General features: G+C 52.1%; 3 protein-coding genes across 3 annotated transcripts in view; 1 reads left to right on the top strand and 2 right to left on the bottom strand.

Moving 5' to 3' along the window:
• Rmc1 (regulator of MON1-CCZ1) overlaps positions 1-9,137 on the top strand; it is a 17,752-nt gene extending 8,615 nt beyond the window's left edge. Inside the window, exons 8-20 of the mRNA XM_019209692.2 lie at positions 570-659; positions 746-851; positions 2,044-2,155; positions 4,220-4,264; positions 4,471-4,524; positions 4,927-5,055; positions 5,687-5,793; positions 7,242-7,361; positions 7,568-7,645; positions 7,897-8,001; positions 8,088-8,156; positions 8,244-8,469; positions 9,040-9,137. Coding sequence (XP_019065237.1) covers positions 570-659; positions 746-851; positions 2,044-2,155; positions 4,220-4,264; positions 4,471-4,524; positions 4,927-5,055; positions 5,687-5,793; positions 7,242-7,361; positions 7,568-7,645; positions 7,897-8,001; positions 8,088-8,156; positions 8,244-8,469; positions 9,040-9,119 — 1,321 coding nt within the window. The 3' untranslated portion in view covers positions 9,120-9,137. The remainder of the gene's footprint in view (positions 1-569; positions 660-745; positions 852-2,043; positions 2,156-4,219; positions 4,265-4,470; positions 4,525-4,926; positions 5,056-5,686; positions 5,794-7,241; positions 7,362-7,567; positions 7,646-7,896; positions 8,002-8,087; positions 8,157-8,243; positions 8,470-9,039) is intronic.
• Npc1 (NPC intracellular cholesterol transporter 1) overlaps positions 8,923-18,586 on the bottom strand; it is a 50,836-nt gene continuing 41,172 nt past the window's right edge. The window contains exons 21-25 of the mRNA XM_033757411.1: positions 12,802-13,002; positions 11,961-12,192; positions 11,039-11,152; positions 10,354-10,516; positions 8,923-9,690 (exon numbers count right to left, since the gene is read on the bottom strand). Coding sequence (XP_033613302.1) covers positions 9,608-9,690; positions 10,354-10,516; positions 11,039-11,152; positions 11,961-12,192; positions 12,802-13,002 — 793 coding nt within the window. The 3' untranslated portion in view covers positions 8,923-9,607. The remainder of the gene's footprint in view (positions 9,691-10,353; positions 10,517-11,038; positions 11,153-11,960; positions 12,193-12,801; positions 13,003-18,586) is intronic.
• Positions 16,824-18,578, bottom strand: LOC104872472 (NPC intracellular cholesterol transporter 1-like). The gene is made up of 2 exons (XM_010638726.2): positions 17,086-18,578; positions 16,824-16,985 (listed from the first exon to the last, which is right to left on the bottom strand). The coding sequence occupies exons 1-2, from the start codon at positions 17,197-17,199 to the stop codon at positions 16,839-16,841; spliced, it is 261 nt and encodes an 86-aa protein (XP_010637028.1). The 5' UTR covers positions 17,200-18,578; the 3' UTR covers positions 16,824-16,838.

Here is an 18,586-nt window from a genome sequence, read left to right as displayed (position 1 = left end):
TATATGTTTATTTTTTTGTTTTTGTTTTTGTTTTTGAGACAAGGTCTCACTGTGTAATTCAGTCTGGTTCTGAATTTACTGAATTTACTATATAGCACTGGCTGGTCTTCAACTTGTGGCAGGGTTCGTGCCTCAGCCTCCCAAGTACTAGGGTTATAGGTGTGCATACCAGTATGCCCGGCAGGAAGGAAATTTTCTTTTCATGGTGGTGGGGGATGGAACCCACAGCCTTTGCACTGAGTGACGTCCCCAGCCCTTTTTATTTTATTTTATTTTATTTTTTTATTTTGAGACAGGGTCTCACTAAGTTGTCAGATTGTAAAGACTGGGCTCGATCTTGTGATCCTCCTGCCTCAGCTTCCCAGAGTGCTGGGATTAGAGGTGTGCATCACCCCTGGTTTGCACTTAATAGTAGGCTTTTCATCATCTTTGTGAACAACTTTCTTGGGTGCAAGACAGCCCATTAAGTGGATTTTCACAGTTGCCTTCACTGTGGCCTTAGAACTCCTTGTCTAGAAGGGAGGGATTGAAATGGCCAGCGTGGCCTATGTGTTTCTGTCTTTGCTCAGATATGGGCAGCTCTATGTCCTCTTCCTGCGGCATCATTCGCGGACCTCCAATAGCACCGGAGCGGAGGTGGTGTTGTATCATCTACCACGGTACGGTTTGTGCTTCCTTCCCCTCCTTCAGCTTGTGAAATATGAACCAAAGCCTGTGGATCACTTTCTGACCTTTCTCTCTACAGAGAGGGCGCCTGTAAGAAGATGCACATCCTGAAGTTAAACAGGACTGGGAAGTTTGCCCTGAACGTGGTGGACAACCTGGTCGTCGTCCATCATCAGGACACAGAGGTCTGAGTTGGGTGTGGGACTGTGATCTGGGTTAGGCAAGTTACGGTTGCTTAGCACTGTGGGTTTGGGCCCTTGCTGACACCTTAGTTCAGCAGGATTTACTTCCTGTCAGGTCAGTGTCACCGCACAGGCGGGACATAGGGAGGGCACCTCCCTCCCCGCCAGGCAGAGGAATGGTAGCCATCTGGGGTGTGAGAGGACTGAGTCCCCCTCCATCCTCTGGCTCCCTATGTCTCCCCTTTCATTAGTACCACAAAGTTAGGGGATTTAGAGTGGGGGAGGAGAAAGGGCAAGGATAAGGATGAGTTTAAGGAAGAGAGAAAGAGAAAAGAAAAAACACTGTGGGGATTGGCAAACTTTCTGTTCAAAGAACAAGGACTAGATGGCTTTTTTTTTTTGGCACGTGGAATTAAACCTAGTACCTCATTTTTTCACTGCGACTGAACTGCATTCCCAGCCCTTTTCCTTTTTTTTTCTTTCTTTTTTTTTTTTTTTTTGTACTGGGGATCGGAACTTGGGACCTTGTGCTTGTGAGGCAGGCAGCGTCACCACTGAGCTGAATCCCTGGCCCACTTTTTCATTATGAGAGTCTTGATGTTGTTCTGGCTGGCCTTGAACTGGTGATTCTCCTGCCTCAGCCTCCCTAGTAGCTTGAATTCCAGGCCTGTGCCACTGTGCCCAGTTTAGAAAGTACTCCTTTATGATCAGAGTTTGGTCTTTCTGGTGGAATTGGGTTTGGTATTTTAAGTGGTTTAGAAAAAAGTGATTCCCAGACAGGCGATGAACCATTGCAGAAGATAACACAAGATTTGAGCCTCAGAACAGTTATCTGAGCCAGCCAGGCTGGGAGGTCCCTGCAGAACCCCGGTGTCGCACAAGACTGTGACCTGTGTGCATCGCCTGTGGGCACCAGTGACAGGGCTTGAGGATCATGGTGTGAGGCTGAGGGGCCCAAGAGATCCTAAACCAGCGCTGTGCTGTGGCCAGTCGGGCGTGTTGTGTAGACAGTCCCTCCTGCTCTCCTGTGGTGACTGTCCTGCCTCTGAGCAATGGAGGCGTTGCACGAGCAGGCAGAAGGGATAGGCCGCGCTTGTCAGGCGGTGGGAGTGAAGAGCCGTGCCTTGATTAGCATTTTCCTCCTCAAAGAGCCCGAGCCGGGTGGGATGTGATGTCGCGTGTTCTCTGCCCGCAGACGTCTGTGATATTTGACATCAAGCTGCGGGGCGAGTTTGATGGCTCTGTCACCTACCATCACCCGGTGCTTCCGGCCCGCTCCATCCAGCCCTACCAGATCCCCGCCGCCGGTGAGTGTGGGCCAGGAGGGGATGCCTGGCCGTATTCTAGCTGCGGTCTTGGTTTTTCCCCCTTTTGTGATATAGAGATCGATCCCACGGCCTTTGCTCAGAGCTGCACTTCCATCTCAAGCCCTGGTCTTGTTAAGTAATCAAGTTGTCCAGACTGGGCCCAAACTTTACATCCGCCTGCCTCAGCCTCCCAGGGTGCTGGATTATAGGCTGTGTTCTTGCCGTGATCTTCGGGAGTTGTGTTCACATGGGGATGAGATGAGTCTACAGGAATTCCCGGATCTGTTTGAGTTGGGGGCTTTTTATTTTTGCTTTGCTTCACTGGGGATGGAACCCGGGGCCCAGGCATTGTAGTCAGGTGCTCTGCCACCGAGCCACACCCTAGCCGATTTCTGCTTTTCAAAAAATGCCAGGGCCAGGAATTTAGCTCATTGGTGCCACCGTCTGCCTTCCAAGTGCAAGGACCTGAGTTCTATTCCTGGTACAAAAAGAACAAAACAAAAGATGCCAACTCCTGCTGATGTGTAAGCTAACGTTGTGTTGTCACAAACATCTTAGAAATGATTCTTCTTTGGATAAAAATAGCCAGCGATGTAGAGAGTTTAAATGCTCACTGGCCTGGACCGTTTTCTCTTTGCCTGAGCTGGGGTTTGGCTCGTGAAGTAGCAGCATGTTCTCTGGTGACCGGTGGTTACACAAAGAGCCCGCAGCTGTGGTTCTTAGGGTTGTTCCAGACCTTCCTCCGCCTCCTGTCTGAAGAGGTACAGGAAGAAGTAGGAACAGAGGTCAGGATTTCAGAAAACCAGCCATTTGGTTCTTTTTCCTGTCCCCAGTGAAAGTCCATTTCAAGATAGAACTCAGACAATATTCCCATCTCCTTTAAAGGAGGGCAGTGTCCAGCGCAAGTGAGTTAGGGTGGACCGTGGTCAGATGGCTGCTGTGGGCTCACGCTTGGAAATTGGGCGGCCCTGCTTCGTCCTGTCGGGCGATATCCTGGTGTCCCTGCACCTTGCCCGGGGAACAGTGAGAATCGGCTCCTGCTAGGGGTTCGGCTGAAGCCTGCCCGCCGGCACCCCTCCCAGCTCTCCTGATCTGCCCGGAGCTCCCCACTCTGCCGCAGTCAGGAAGGAGGAGCTGGTCTAGCCTTCGGTGTTTTCCCCAGCCCATCACCTGCCCCTGGGTGATGGCTGGATCAAGTGAAATGAGGTGTTTGTGTCTGCTGCTCACTTGACTGAAGGTAACTGGTGGTGAAGTGGGGAAAAACTACTGTAAATGTTTAGTGTTCAGCTTGGATCTAGTGGTAAAGGACTGATTAAGCAGTTGGTTGCACCCCAGCACCACGATAGAAGAGGCAGATGGGGGCCTGTTAGCTTGTCACATTAAAGCAGGTGCCAGGCATGGTCGCAGTAGTAGTCTGGTAGCCAGACATGGTGGTGCATAGCTCTAATCCCAGTACTTTGGGAGGCTGAGGCAGGAGGATCACGAGGACTTTAAACACTTGAGGGTGTCACCATTGGGCATGTGAGTGTACCAAGGGGACCCGGGCTGCCGGCTCATTAACATCTGCAGTTCAGGTCCTCTGTGTGTGTGTGTGTGTGTGGCGTGTCACTGATGAAGTGTCCAGCCGGGCCCTTGTCTGGGTTTGGGGAGTGTGGTCCATAGTAACCCCTCCCGCCCTGGGGTCACTGGCATGGGGGGACCCAGCCGAGCTGGAGTGGCTGCCTGGTGGCACATGGCACTGTAAGTGGTTGGCACGGGCCTGCTTCGGCCTTCTCTGTGCACAGCGATCCTGCGAGTTGCTGCGGTAATGAAGCCTTAGCCACTTTTCCAGTGCAGCACTCTCGGTGCATCTCGGCATTGTGACTCGGGCTGAGTTCTCCAGTCCCTAACAGGTAGATATGATGTGACGGGTCCTCTTTGGTCCTCCATGATTGGAGCCAGGGCCCACCTTCCTCCTGGGGACACCGTGTGTGTCACCGGTGGGGTAGCGCCGCACTGTCTGCCCTGCTGCATCTCCAGCCTGGCATTTCCAGCTGCTGGTCACACTGGCTTTCTTACCCATAGGTCCTGCGGCGGTGACCAGCCAGTCCCCTGTCCCCTGTAAACTCTGTATCCTTTCTGAAGGCCGTGACCCAGGGCACAGCAGAGTGGCCACCCTCCCCATACCTGGGCGCCCCCTCCCTGCTGCCAGGCCACGGTGGAAGGAGCTGAGCCCTGGCTTCTCACCTTCCTGGGCGCATGGCGTGGCCTCACACACGGGCGGGCGAGTGCTTTGTTTCATCTCTTCCCGATGTAGGATTTCCTATAACTCGTAGATTCTTCGTCATGGATCGTGTTCCAGCCTGACATCATCATCAGCGCCAGCCAGGGTAGGTGCGAGGCATGCTCTGCAGGGCGGACATGGGGCTCGTTGATGTAGAGGTTTCGGTGTGAGTCACTGAGGATGGTGGCATTGTTCTTCCTCCCCTCTGCCTCTCCTGTGTGTGTATTTTATCAGTCAGGAGTCAGGCTGCAGCGTGGTGCGGCTCTTAACAGCGGCACCCTACCCACTGCCCTGTCAGCCTGTTGCAAGGAGTCACCCGTGCAAAGTGTGGCTGTCAGGCCCGTTGTCAGAATGTTCTGCGTGTCCTGGCTCCAGGATGCTTCTTAGGAGGAAAGGGCCATTAACCATACTCGCAGTCGCCCCAGCCCGGCCGATGCTTGGTGAACCAATCGGTGGCAGCTCTTCTGCTCTGCACTGTAGGTTAAAGCTGCTGTTTCTTAACATCCAGGTTACCTCTGGAACCTGCAGGTGAAACTTCAGCCCATAGTAAATCTCTTGCCAGATAAGGGAAGACTGATGGACTTTCTCGTCCAGAGGAAGGAGTGCAAGATGGTCATCCTGTTTGTCTGTTCACAGAGTAAGTCAATGCCTCTTCCCCGTCTGGCGAGGTGGCCACTCAGGTAGACTGCCAGCCTCCACCCGTATTGAAGGGTGGGTTATTTCATCCCCTGGAAAGGCTGTGAGTTACAAACACAGCTTGCAGAGCCTGGTAGGAAAGACCAGATGAAAGCAGACTTCCCGGGACACGTGTAGAGGCCACCATTGCCAGCTTTACACTCAGTCTTAGCCAAAAGGCCAAGGAGCGATCACCATTGCTAGCTTTAAGGCAGACATCTTTCAGAATCCAGGACACTAGCTGCTATGTTGTTACTTTGAATCTTACACTGAGCCAGGAGGGGTGATGCATACCCAGTCCCACTACTCAGGAGGCTGGAGCCCACGAATTTGAGAGCTGCCTGGACACTGAAGTGAGGGCCCATCTCATAGACAAAAACCCCAAGAATCTTCTGTTGATAGCTATTTCTTTCCTCGTCACTGGAAGGCTTGCTCTTTCCAGGAGTCAGGTCTCTGAAGCATAACATTTCCCATAACACCCTTTCAAGGAATGTTTGCCTGGTAAACCTGTAAGACTCCTTTATCAGCAGTGTGCTGCGGTTCCTGTGATTCTGTGCTTGGTCTGATCTGCGTGCCCATTGTGTCTTTTCCAGTGCTGAGTGAGTCAGACAGAGCCACACTGCCTGTGATAGCCACTGTTTTTGATAAACTCAACCACGAGTATAAGAAGTACCTGGACGCCGAGCAGAGTTACACCATGGTAAGTTGGGTGGATGGCCAGGAAGTCTCCGCTCCCCCCCATGCATTTCCTAGGTAACACAATGCTGTCACGGAGTTTATTGCATGGCAGAGGACAGGGTGGCCATAGGACACGCAGAGTCCCTGCATCCCACCAGCTTGAGGCTGCCCCTCAGAGCCGTCACCATTGTTGCTTTGACTGTTAGATCTGTTGTATCTTAGAGACTGATCCCCAGCCTGCCTGTTAGATAAGAAAGCCAGGCCCAGCTGTGCGTTATGTTCCACGTCACCGGAGCCGGCACTTAACAAAGCAGGAATGTGATTTCTGTTGTTTGTTGCTACTTCCTTCTTTCCCTTGAGGTTGTAGTAACTTCTGGTGTCCTGGTAAGGTGTTAGTACTGTGCTCTTTACCGGGAGGCATCAAGGGCTTGTAGTGAAGGGCTGGAAGGAATGAATGTGGCTGTTACCAGGTGTGATGGAGTAAGTACAGCGTATTTTCTAAGGTGAGGAAGTAGAACAGGTTAGGCCAGATGGGATCAGTTGTTTCACTTTAAGGACCAGGTTAGTCCTAGGGCTGACAGCGGAAGTGGCTTGAAACAGTAACTCGGGACCCATCCCCAGAGCAGGCTGCGGAAGGAGGCCAGGCTGCCTGGACCCTGCGTCTGTCTCTGTCCTCTGTCAGCCCTTAGGGTGGCCGAGCCCTGCTGGACTCTTCTCCTGGCCCCACTCTTGGTGTCCTGGGCAGCAGGAACCAGGAGAGGGGACCCCATGGGGCAGTTTCTGGGCTTTCCTGACCGTGGCTTCGAGGACCCACACGCAACAGTGCACGCATCCCTGGAGCTGTAGGAAGGTGGGGTCTCGGGATGTACCCCACCGCTATAAGCGAATCTGCATGGGTCTGTGCTGCTTTGAAATATGAGGCAGAACAGCGAGGGTCTCAGTCACACAGAGGTACTGTGGCTTCCACTGAGGGACCCCACAGGCCGGCTGGAGCTCATGGATAGAGCACTTGCCAGGCAATCACGAGGCTCTGGGTTCCGTCGCCAGCACTGCAGAAAAAGAAGAAAAATGCCAACATAGACTCATTGCAAGAGGTGTTCATTTATTGTCAACTAGTTTTCTAAAATGACGCAACCAGCCATTTCATTTTTATTAGATAACAGTTGCATAGTCTAGGATTAAGAAAATTAGGGAGGTTAGAAATTTTCAGAAGTTAAAAAAATATGTATTTGAAAACTTTTAGTTTGACTTGGTTCAACCCACAAAAATCCTGGAGTATTTTCAGAATGGCCAACTGTGACCTAACTCTTCTCAGCTGGACAGGAAGTTTTATGTAAGTTGTGATAGGAAAGGCTTTGGTTTGTGTCTGAGGTTCACATCTGGGAATCCAGTCTTTTTGGAAATGACTATACTCAGCACCTTCTCTCTAGAAGGTTTTGCCGTAACAAAGCGTGTCATTTATCGTCTTAGGCTGTGGAAGCGGGGCAGAGCCGCAGCAACCCACCTCTCAGAAGGCCTGTGCGGACCCAGGCCGTGGTGGACCAGTCCGATGTTTACACCCACGTGCTGTCGCCCTTCACAGAAAACAAGGTGCGCAGCGCCACAGCTCTGACTGAGGGCCCCCGCACGGGAGCGTCGGGGGAGCTGTAGAACTCAGGCTGCGGCAGGCCTGGCTTCTGGTGCTCAGATTTGTGTGCAGAGCCAGTAAAACACGGCGAATGGGAATGAGTGGGGCTGGCTGGGAATAAGCGAGCTCCTGTGAGCTCCGCCCTTTACAGAGCCTCTTCCCTCTGCAGGAGATGCCGCACAAGTTCGTGATAGCCGTGCTGATGGAATACATCCGCTCTCTGAACCAGTTTCAGATCGCAGTGCAGGTACCTTGCAGTCGGCACGCGTCACCCCGAGTTAGTTACAGTCGTCTTCGCTGAGAAGATGGCTCTCTCACGTGTACCTGACACAATTCCGAGGGGCTTTCCTGACATTCCCACGTTGTCTTTAGTCGATCGAGAAGTGGAAGGTGAAGACGCTGAAGCCACTCTGTGGGGACAACACTGCCCCTGCTAGTCAGTGTGCCCATCGGTGGCACCTGGGTGGTGTGGAAGTGACCCGTCTCCTTCCGTTTCAGCATTACTTACATGAGCTGGTGATCAGGACGCTCGTCCAGCACAACCTCTTCTACACGCTGCACCAGTTCCTGCAGTACCATGTGCTCAGTGACTCCAAGCCTCTGGTGGGTGGCTCCGGCCTTCACTTTGTCGTGACTGAGAATTTGCAGTGTCACCCTTCAGCTGAGGCCACTGTGAAACTGTCTTTCAGGCCTGCCTGCTGCTGTCCCTAGAAAGTTTCTACCCTCCCGCCCACCAGCTGTCTCTGGATATGCTGAAGGTAACGCCTGCCGTCACAGCGTCGTGCAACACGGTCTCCGTCCCTGTTTCTGGCCCTCACCTGCACATCTCTCCCCTTTATTTCCAGCGGCTCTCGACTGCCAATGACGAGATAGTAGAAGTCCTGTTGTCCAAACACCAGGTGTTGGCCGCCTTGAGGTTCATCCGGGGCATTGGTGGCCACGACAACATTTCTGCACGGAAATTTTTAGATGCTGCAAAGCAGACCGAAGACAACATGCTCTTCTATACTATATTCCGGTTTTTTGAACAGCGAAACCAGCGTTTGAGAGGGAACCCTAATTTCACACCAGGTGAGTGCAGTTGCAGATCAAAGACGTGGGATTCCCACAAACTAGAAGAGTAGCAAGAAGGCACTGTCAGGAGAGCAGCCTTAGGACTCCTGTGTTTACCATTAAACGTCCTGCAGCCCCCAGCCCTCAGCCGCACTGTAGTTGAAGACTAGGCAGGCTTAGGCAGATGCAGTTGGACTGTGCTCTGGGTTCTTACGGGCTCTGGAAGAATCAGGTCAAAGTGAAGTCATGGCTGCGAGTTCTAAATGGCTGGGGTTTATGAAAGTTACAGTTTCGGGTAAGAAACAGAAATCTTTGAGTCTGATTCAGAGTTGGACTCTTGGGTGTGCTGGAGTACAGTGCAAGGTGGCATTTAGTGTCCGAGGGACACTAGCATCTCCTGTTTGCTGTGCTGGTCCTCTAAGCTGGGGCTCTGAAGGTCCCAGTTTGCAACACAAAAGGCAACCCCAAAACTTAGGAAAACAAGGTATTTTATTAAAGAAAAATAAGTTAGAACCATTGTACAATTTATGAGCTGTGTTCTTGTTTTTTTCCTTCAGCTGGCGATTGAATCTCTATTTTCCTTTACAGGAGAACACTGTGAGGAACATGTTGCTTTTTTTAAACAGGTTTTTGGAGATCAAGCTCTCATGAGGCCTACAGCATTCTGAAATTATTTGCTAGGTTTTTTTTTTAATATAAAAATGTGTAAAAAGTTAATTTATTGCATTAATAAAGCTCTTTAAACTACAAAATGTTATAATAAAGTGTATGTATCTACAACACTCTCAAATGTTACTAAAAATATGGTGGAGAATGTGTGATGGCTTACTCCTAAAAAAAAAAGAGGTTGTATGGATTGGCCTTCAGAAAGTGTTGGTGGGCAGTTCACATCGCCAGCCGCCCCAGGGTCTGTCCTTTTGCTGCAGACAAGGTTCCTTTCTTGAAGAGACGGGGGTTGGAGGGCACTTCAGTTTCCGGTGGTCTCCTTCAGACTTCATTAATACTGCTTCACAAGTCAGATGTGCATTCCTGAGTGTACACGCCCGGGGCCTGCTGCCTGGGGCCTTGCAGCACTCAGCTCAGCCGCACAATGCAAGGGCAGCCCATTGGTCCACAGCCCGGCCCAGAGACAGTTCAGTCACCAAGCCCCAGAGGGCTAGAAATTCAGGAGTCGGTCTCTCTCTGTGCCTCTATATCGTTCTCTAGTGGTGCGAATTTTAGCTTTATTTACTGATGGGCCTGGAAGAGAAAGAATAACTTGTTTCTTCAAGAGAAAAGGAGCTAGTTTATATTGGATTGCAGTAGCAGTTCCTGACAGAAACTTTCTCTTCTGTTTCAGTGTTTCATCTTAGTTACAAAGTGGTAGGGCCAAAAAAAATTTTTTTTTGTTTTTTGAGACAGGGTCTCACTATGTAGTTGAGACTGACCTGGAACTCACTATGTAGCCCAGGCTGGTCTTGAACTCACAGCGATCCTCCTGCCTCAGCCTCCTGAATACTGGGATTACAGGTGTGTGCCACCACGCCCAGCTAGGGCAAAATTAATTCTGCCCTCCTTTCAATAAGGGGCCATTTGTGTACGATGGAACAGTTACAGAAAAAGATCATACCAGCCACTTCCTAATAAAATAGTTTGGACATTCATGAAGCTCCTGGATAGGACTTTGTTCTTTAAAACAGAGAACTGTTACTCTGTACTGTCGGATGACTATTAGTACAAGTTCAAGTACTACCATGAAAGGATGCTTTAAGATACAAATTTTTTTTGGTACCGGGGATAGAACTCCAGTCCTTGCACTTACGAGGCAAGTGGTGGCACCACTGAGCTAAATCCCCAGCCCAAGATACAATTATTTTTAGTAACGTGCTTTACCCTATGTGACCTAAAAATAAGAACTCTTACCTATGTAACTGAGGAGGACAGGGAGAAATACCAGGCCGTGAGTGGCTCCCAGTAAGACCATAGCTAAATACATCCTGAAGTAAAATATCTGGAAAATCTGAGATTTGGCAAAAGCCAGCACCACAATTCCTCCAAATTTTGTAAGTGTGATTCCACTGAATACCTAGAACAAGAGAACGGTGGTTAGACACCACTTTTATCAACCTATTCAAATGGAACACTTCCTCATATAAGACGTTTCAGTTTAAGGTCTGGAGTTGTAAGTTAAGCTGTGCTTAAAATTGTTAAATGAGCCTGGGGGGAAGAAAGTATTTTAAGGGTAAAGCTGTGGAGATTGTGTCTTCTGCCTAAGCTAAGATACTGGGATGAGCTGTGACAGTCACAGGCTGCTCACGGGGCTCTGGGCAGGGTGGCCCCGGGCTGTGCTGTGCTGGCTTCCAGCTCTCCCCAGTCCACCTTCTCAGTTTTCCTACTTGGTCATTGCAAATGTGTGTGGCTTGGGAGAACTGCAGGTCTGTGCAAGACATTGCTATTTCATGAACTGCACGAAAGTCTGTTAGCCGTGGGTGCTGCCTTCCACGCTGAGGAGCCTGGTTGTTTTTCCCACTGAATTTTAGGGTTTCCTCCTCTGAGCAACAACATGGTCACTGCATGGCGCCTTGTGCTGCCTGCTGAGGGTACTCACAGAGCTGCCCATGTGGGCCAGCGCCTCCTCTGCGCGGTCCACCCGCCTGTGCCTGCAGCTCACTGTGAACGCTCTGGTTATGTGGCTGCAGAACTCCACAGAAATGCCGCAGCTCTGGAATAAAGCGCTTCTGTGAGAGGGTGGCTCTCTTCCAGGGGACAGTTCCAGTAGCCATCCCTTCTGAGAGCCGGTGGCCAGGGAACCTGGACAAGCCTGTGACCTACATAACAAAGCCCCACAACACCCACCCAGATCTCAGCAGGAACTTGAGAGCCCGTGGGACCCCGCTTAGCTTGTTTTCTGAGGCTCTGTGTGCCCTGGGCAGAGTGCGTCCCTGTGGAAAGCACAGGCCCGCTGCTCCAAGTTCCACTGACACCTCTGATTCGCACGATCTCGCTGCAAGGGAGGCCCCAAGGGAGTAGAGGGACAGTTTTCTAAGTAAAATTTGAACATCTTGCTGTCTCTGGGCTACAGGCTTTTATAATCTTTGAAGAACAATAAATAAGCTGGGTGTGGTGGTGCACACCTGTAATCCCAGCACTTGGGAGGCTGAGGCAGGAGTTTTGCCATGAGTTTGAGGCCAGCTTGGGCTAGAGTGAGTTCAAGGTCAGCCTGAATTATACAGCGAGACCCGTCTCAAAAAAACTCCAGAATAATAGAAGCAGAATCCATAAACTAGACAGTGAAATCACTGATAAACACTATGAACCAGGATGCAAGTAAAGGGTTAGCGAAAAAGATGAGACTAAGGAGAAAGTGTGTGCTTCTCCCACGTGCCCCCTCTGCACCCTCCACATCTCTCCTGACTAAATGCTCATCCCACCTCGTCACTAGAAGCCAGAGCCAGACTTGTGTTCTCCCCACGGAGGGTTTCTGAGGAATCAGACATGAGTCCCATCACACAAGAGCAACCAGGACTCACCATCACCAAGTTGACCAAAGAAACTGCGTTCAGACTGATGCCCCACAGCCACATGACGCCAAACATGTTGACCAGGATCATGGCGATGGTGACACACATGATGACGGCAGACCACAGCTCGCAGCCCAGGACCACCGTGGTCACCAGAAATATGGATCCCAGGGACACGCCGAGGTTAAAGATGGTGTCATTGACGATGGTCAGGTACTGCTCATAGAAGACGTAGAACACGCTGGAGAGGAGGAGAAAGGCTCGGTGAGCACTCCCGCTGGCCAGGAGCTCACTCCTGCCCAGATGCTCCTGCAAGGCTGAGGCCTGGCTGAGAGGCACCCTGAGAAACCCGTCTGGCTCTGGGACGGTCACTGACACCAAGGAAGGGGTAATAACGTTTGTTTGTAAGCCACTCTGTGCTTATGGATGTTTACAGTGTCCCATAGTATGCTGCAAAGAAGAGAAAAGACTGGATCTGATGGGGAAACTACCTCAGGGCAGTTCCTAAGAATGAGGACACACACTGCCAATCTCTTGCACAGAAAAACTGGCTGTCCCAATGAATTGGCAGTCAGGGGTGTCCAGACATTGCCAGCCAAGAGTTGTGGCTGGAACGGCCTTCCTGGGGAGCCTGGCTTTGCACCTCCTCCTGTGCCAGCTCGCAGCGGGACTCTTCCAGGCAGGAAGCGGCACAGAGTGAGCTCTGCATCTGCAGCTCTCACACTTGGCAGGGCTCAGCAAGCCCTTGATGTGGGCCCTGTGCTTGGGACAGAGCAGCTGTTGGGACCGACGCTGAGGACTGGCCTTCCCGCAGGGCGGCTGGGAAGGAGACGCCCTGGAGCGCCGTTACCTGTACGGGAACACGCGGGAGCTGCTGCCTTTGGCGCTCATGGTCTTGGTGATGTTGCTGGCCACCAGCCGGGCTTTCCTCAGAGCGTCGATGTAGTCCGCGGAGGTCTGCAGCACTGTGTGGTAGGTCATGAAGTACGTGGCGCCGACGCTGGTGTTGTTGCCGAGGAGGTTCACCGCCGAGCCGTAGGCGGCATGGCCCCTGAGGAAGAGCTGCTGGCTAAGCTCAGGACAGAGCCTGATAAGGGACACGGGAGCCTCACTCTGTTCTCGCCCACACTGGCTTCTCTTTACTGCTGTGTGGTGCGCGGCTGCTGGTGTCTATCTGGTTCACTGATCAAACATGTCCCGATACGGAGTTACTCGGTGCTGTTTGTAACAGGAAGCAGGGAAGGGAAGGGCTGGGCTCCAGCCAAGCCCGGCTGTCACCGGCCATGTGGGGGCCCCCAAGACAGTGGTCATCACCCTCGTACAGCTGTGTTCCCTTCCACTTGTTTTCTATAGGCAGAAGCATTCACTCTGTGAGTGAACCAAGTTGCAAGGTCCCACTTCAACTTTATTTTTAAGGGTAGACTTCCGACAGGACCTAGTGTAGGTCCCAAAACAGACACGACACATATGACTGACTGCGGTGGCTGTGAATGCTTACGAGAAACAGGTGCAGCCAGAGTCCACCTCACATGACACGGATGCTTGCTTCCACCCGCAAGAGCTCCCAGGTCGACCGAAGACCTCTAGTTAGCCTCACTGTCCCTAGACCAGATATCCTGCTGCCTGGGGCCTGAGACAGCCGGGAGCTCCTGCGGCTGGCAAGGGCCTGGTGGGCTGCACAGAATCGAGGCGCTCCCTCGTACCCTGCCACACCTGAGTGACTATCCTCTCCTCCCCTCCCACACAGCACGCATAGAACCCAGAGAGCAGCACCAAGAAACACATGGCTGCTGGACGTGGCAGTGCACACCCGTAATTCCAGCACTGTGGGAGGCTGATGCAGGAAGATCACAAGTGGAACCCAGCCTGGAGGACTTGGTGAGACTCTCTCAAAATATAAAATTAAGATAAGAGCAGGGAATGTAGCTCAGTGCAAGGCTCAGGGATGTGGAGGAGGGGCTATGACAAGTGGCCAAGCTAGGGTGAATTCCATCGAAAACCAAGTGTTCTTACAAGGTATCTTAAGTTTCTGCACTTGGACAGCCAGCCTCGAACGGAGGAGGGTAGAGAAGAGGCCCTGTTCCTGTAAAACTGCCTTAACCCAGTCGGCTCCTGGTTTTCTGCTGTGGACAGCTGAGTGGCTGCTTGTCAGGCCCAGCGCAATGGCACTCACCCTTTGCCACACTTGGGGTTAGGGTTGTCAGAAAGGAACATGGGCAGGAATCTCATGAAGTCTCCACCCTGAGGCCTCTGTTTGCCCTCCGGAGTCAGAGCCCTGCAGCGGACGCAGGCAGGGTCAACCACTGGCAGAAAGAAGCAGGGGCAATGGTTAGGGTGTGGGCTTCCAGATTTTAAAAAAATTTTAAATGAGAGATTATCTTCCTAAATCTTTCCCCCTATCTAAAAGCTTCAGCATCATGTGATTTTCACAGTCAATACATTTAGCACATAAAGATGGTTTCTGCAGAGGCAGACCACACAGTTCCTTCCCCGAGTAGGTTTTCTGCTTTGAGGGTGACCTCAACTAGTATCACGAGAGCCCAGGGCTTCCACACTTCTGTTTAGAAAATTCCAGGACAAGCTCAACACTCTTACAAAACTGTGGGGCAACAGTGACACACAAAGGACGTCGTCTCTGCGAAGCTAAGCCAGACACCACGCCAGGAGGCATCGGTGTGGTAGGGAGGGGATGACAATCCCTACCCGGGAAGCAGTCCCCCGGTGGGACCTCCCGGCCACTGTGAGAATGGAGCGTGACAAGCGTCAGAGCGAGGAAAGGGACGCTAACAAAGGGACCAGACCCAGGCTGGACATGTAAACAGGCACAGACCGAGGCAAAATGCAAATGAGTTTGAAGTGATACTGCTGCAAGTTTTCAGAAAAAGCAAAGATCTGGAAAGGAGCGGAATACCCGAAGCATTGCAGAACCGGTCAGTGACGTCGTAGACTCGACAGCAGCAGGACTGCGGTTTCACCCAGTCAAAATAATCGTCAACCCAGGACGAGGGGGCAAAGCCGACCCGGGTGCTAGAGAACAGAGACGGAAAAAGTAAGTTCCCTCCACGAAGAGAAAGTCTTTAGCTCCAGCAGTTTTCCTTGAAACTTAACTTCCCTTTTGCTACCGAAGAAAAATGTTACCATTCAATGGAAAAACCCTTCCAAGTGTCTGGTAGTAAGTTAGTCCTTTGAAAGGTTTTGCTCGGGTAAAGCCAGATTTACAATATATTTTGAATAAAAACAATTTTTCCAAGAAAGTTCATCTTTGAGAGATTTCAGACCGAGGTGACTCTGGTGACAAGGGGGCCGGGGTGCGGGGGTACTGACTAGTTGTCCAGCTGGGCCGCGTTGAAAATCTGCTGCACCAGAGAGTCGTTGTCGCAGCCCATGCCGCCGCACACCATGTTCTGCCCGTGCAGGGAGGTGTAGTCGTGCCCGTCTTCCAGGACAAAGTACACAGGCGGCCCGGCGTGCAGGTAGTGACCGAGGGACCTGAAATAATCTGTGACGTAGGAGTCCTGAAAGAAAGAGCAGAGGACAGGAGGACAGTGGGTGGCAGCCGCCTCTGGCGTGGCTTTGCGATTCTCTTCCAGGCCCCCAGGGCCCCTTCTGCTTGTCCAAGGGCACTTCCCCAAGTAACCCCCTGAGACTGGCGGCTCCCACTCTGGCTGTGCCCGAAGGATAGTCTGAGGGTTCAGAGAGCATTCGGGCCACGCTGGCAGCGCACTGTGGCAGTTCTGTCGCTAGAAACTGCCCACGTGCCTGCAGCACCACGCCCACGTACAGGCTTCGGAAAGGAAAGGACGCATCCAGGGCTGAACAGGGTGAAGTTAAAAAGAAAGCAAGCATCTTACATCTGGCATTGAGAGAGACTGATCCAGTCCGATCTCTGGTTCAGAGAGCATTCGGGCCACGCTGGCAGCGCACTGTGGCAGTTCTGTCGCTAGAAACTGCCCACGTGCCTGCAGCACCACGCCCACGTACAGGCTTCGGAAAGGAAAGGACGCATCCAGGGCTGAACAGGGTGAAGTTAAAAAGAAAGCAAGCATCTTACATCTGGCATTGAGAGAGACTGATCCAGTCCGATCTCTACTTTGTTCAGGACTGCAATATACAGAGTTCAAATCTCGGCTCTGCCACTGAGGAGCTGAGTGACGCCGGACAAATCAGTTACTCTCGTACCTTCTACTTCCTCACTAGTCAACTACAAAAACTAGGAGATGTACAGCATGGCTCCTTGTGTGGACTAAATGGAAAATCCAGGGGTAACCTAGGTTGGAACACAGCAGCCAACTGACATTAAGTGTAAAAATGCTTTCCACTGTGATGACAAGCTAACTGATGTTCCTTAGTGCGCTGCGGGCTCTATGTGGTATATGAAGTGTGAAAAGCCGCCCAGCTGCAGGGGCCTAGGGATGAGAGATTTACTCGGGGACGTGGGTGGCAAGGGGATGGCTCTGCATGCTGACCACGGAGGAGGCTGCGGGGATCTCCGGTGAGAAGATCGGGAGCCACGCCCGGCGCTGCAACGATAGCACCTTCGGGCTCTGCGGCCTGCGCTGTAGCTCTGGCAGGATGTGGTCTAACATGGACAAGGCCCTGTGCTCGGCCCCCAGCACCAAAGTCAGTGTGATTCTGTACTGTTAATGGAAGCTGTACCTTGGGGGAAGCCAGGTGAGGAACCCCGAGCCACCTGTGCTACCTGTGAATTTACAAGGATTTCAAAATAAAAACTCAAAAATTCTAATATTGACAGTGAAGTCCTGTTAAAGACAAACCGTACTGTTTGTACGTTTGGCACATAAACAACTGCCACACTCCCTCCCTGCTGTGTGAGTTCTTACAAAGCACGGGACACATCTGGGGAGAAGAGAAAAGCCCCAGATCGGTTCATACCACGAGCGGCCGCATCCAGTCTTTCAGCAGAAGTGGGGAAAAGGAGTTCCTGAAGAAGCGGAACAGGCAGCCTTCGGAGGCCTGCATGCCTCTCCCATCATCAGCACCTCTGACACAGCAGAGGATGTCCAGCCGGTTTTTCTGAGGGAACAGAGGCCAGAGGTCACAGAAAACCCCTTCTGGCTGCTCCCCGAGCGTCTACATTCCTATCAAATGAGCTATGACCCATTTAACAACTTACCTCCTGACGCTTGATGTCCAAGCCCAAGAGACTCACGAAACAGGTGATCTGAAGGAGGAAGTCGATGAAGACCGCCATCCCCGCAAAGAGGGAGAAGGTGTGCACAGCCGGCATCACTGACAGTCCTCCTACGGGGACATGGGGCAGCGTCACTCCTCGGAGCCCGGGGGCTCCGCAAGTCCCACGTACCCAGGACACAGACACAGCGGCCTGAGCAGGCAGCTGGCTCCCACGTTTGCGGGACCGTCACGACGGAATGGGGACAGGACAGAGTCTGGAGCTCAGTTTCCCGGGTCCTGCTATCCGACACGGTTCAACTCCACTCTCTCAGGCTCACAGGCTCGCGTGCTAATTCACACAGTGCAATGTACAGGTGCCTTCTGTAATGTGAGGGCCTGCTTCCCAGCAGCCACTGAGTCAACACTCTGTCTCCGTTTCTTACCATCACACGAGGGGGTTCCAAGTCCAAGCCACCAGGATGAGATGCAGAAACTACAAATCACAGCCCACAGGCCACTCGGAGCTTACCTGCTCCACGCTACAGCGATCCATTTTAGGATCAAAAAATACTTTTACATAACTGCTAGTCAGTATGTAACAATGAGATAGAATTTGCACAAAAATCTGAGTTCACAGCTTTGAAAACGTTATCAGGCCCTGCAACCCTGGGCTGGCTTCACATCACTGCCACTTTGGATGCAACACTCACACGTGGGTCACCCCCACCCCCACCCCCACTTTACCAAGGTCACCGCAACCTTGGCAGGGTCTCAGCTGCTGGGATCACCACACCTGCACTGGTTTTCTTATAATAGGAGTGAAGAGAAGGCACCTGTGTCCACAAAGGAAACAAGAGGGGGCCCCAGGTTTCAAAAGCACACTGCTTTGAGGAAACATGACTGAGATGCTGACTGTGTGCGTGGTGAAAGACCACTGCCTACAGCGACCCTACAACGGCCCTGCACGAGGTGAGCCGGCGGCTGTGCGGGCACTGTGGTGGGTGACCCACAGACTGTCTTCTCTGATGGAGGGATGTCAGCCAGCCTCCTCTCCTCTTTCTCCACTGCAGGGGTGGGCATGCAGCCTGGTGAAGCTACCTGGTGATGCCTCCCTAAGAAAGAAACGCAGAAGTGCTGTGTCGTGTTTGTTTTATTCTGGCTCCCTGCACTGAGCTATGAGGCAAGCACCTTGCTCACTAATGAGGCTGCTCCCGCAGGGAGCTGGGTGTAAGAGGAGGGAGACCTGCTCCGAACGTGAGGGCAGAGCTTCTCATCCCTGTGCAGCAGGAACTGCCACGTAGCGTTGTGGGTTTTGCAGCCATGCAAGGATGCCATTTTTGTACATCAGCACCCACTGTGGGCACCGAGAGTGCTGCGGGCGGAGGAGCTCCGGGCCTCTGTCATCCTGAACCACGTGTCAGCGCTGTTCTGAAACTTATCATGAGAAAGATGTAAAATGATACCCAAGGTCCTGCCACCCATTTTTCTTATGATCTACTCAG

Source organism: Fukomys damarensis, unplaced genomic scaffold (genome assembly GCF_012274545.1).
Source record: "Fukomys damarensis isolate Sample0158 unplaced genomic scaffold, DMR_v1.0_HiC HiC_scaffold_30, whole genome shotgun sequence".
NCBI lineage: Eukaryota > Metazoa > Chordata > Mammalia > Rodentia > Bathyergidae > Fukomys > Fukomys damarensis.
This window is presented reverse-complemented; position numbering and strand designations above follow the sequence as displayed.

Bases quoted from the DNA above. Each gene is read 5' to 3' on its own strand.
- LOC104872472 (XM_010638726.2), bottom strand. From the start codon at position 17,199: ATGCCGGCTGTGCACACCTTCTCCCTCTTTGCGGGGATGGCGGTCTTC. The intron at 16,986-17,085 runs GTAAGTTGTTAA...CTGTTCCCTCAG, and splicing joins TGGACATCAAGCGTCAGGAG to AAAAACCGGCTGGACATCCT.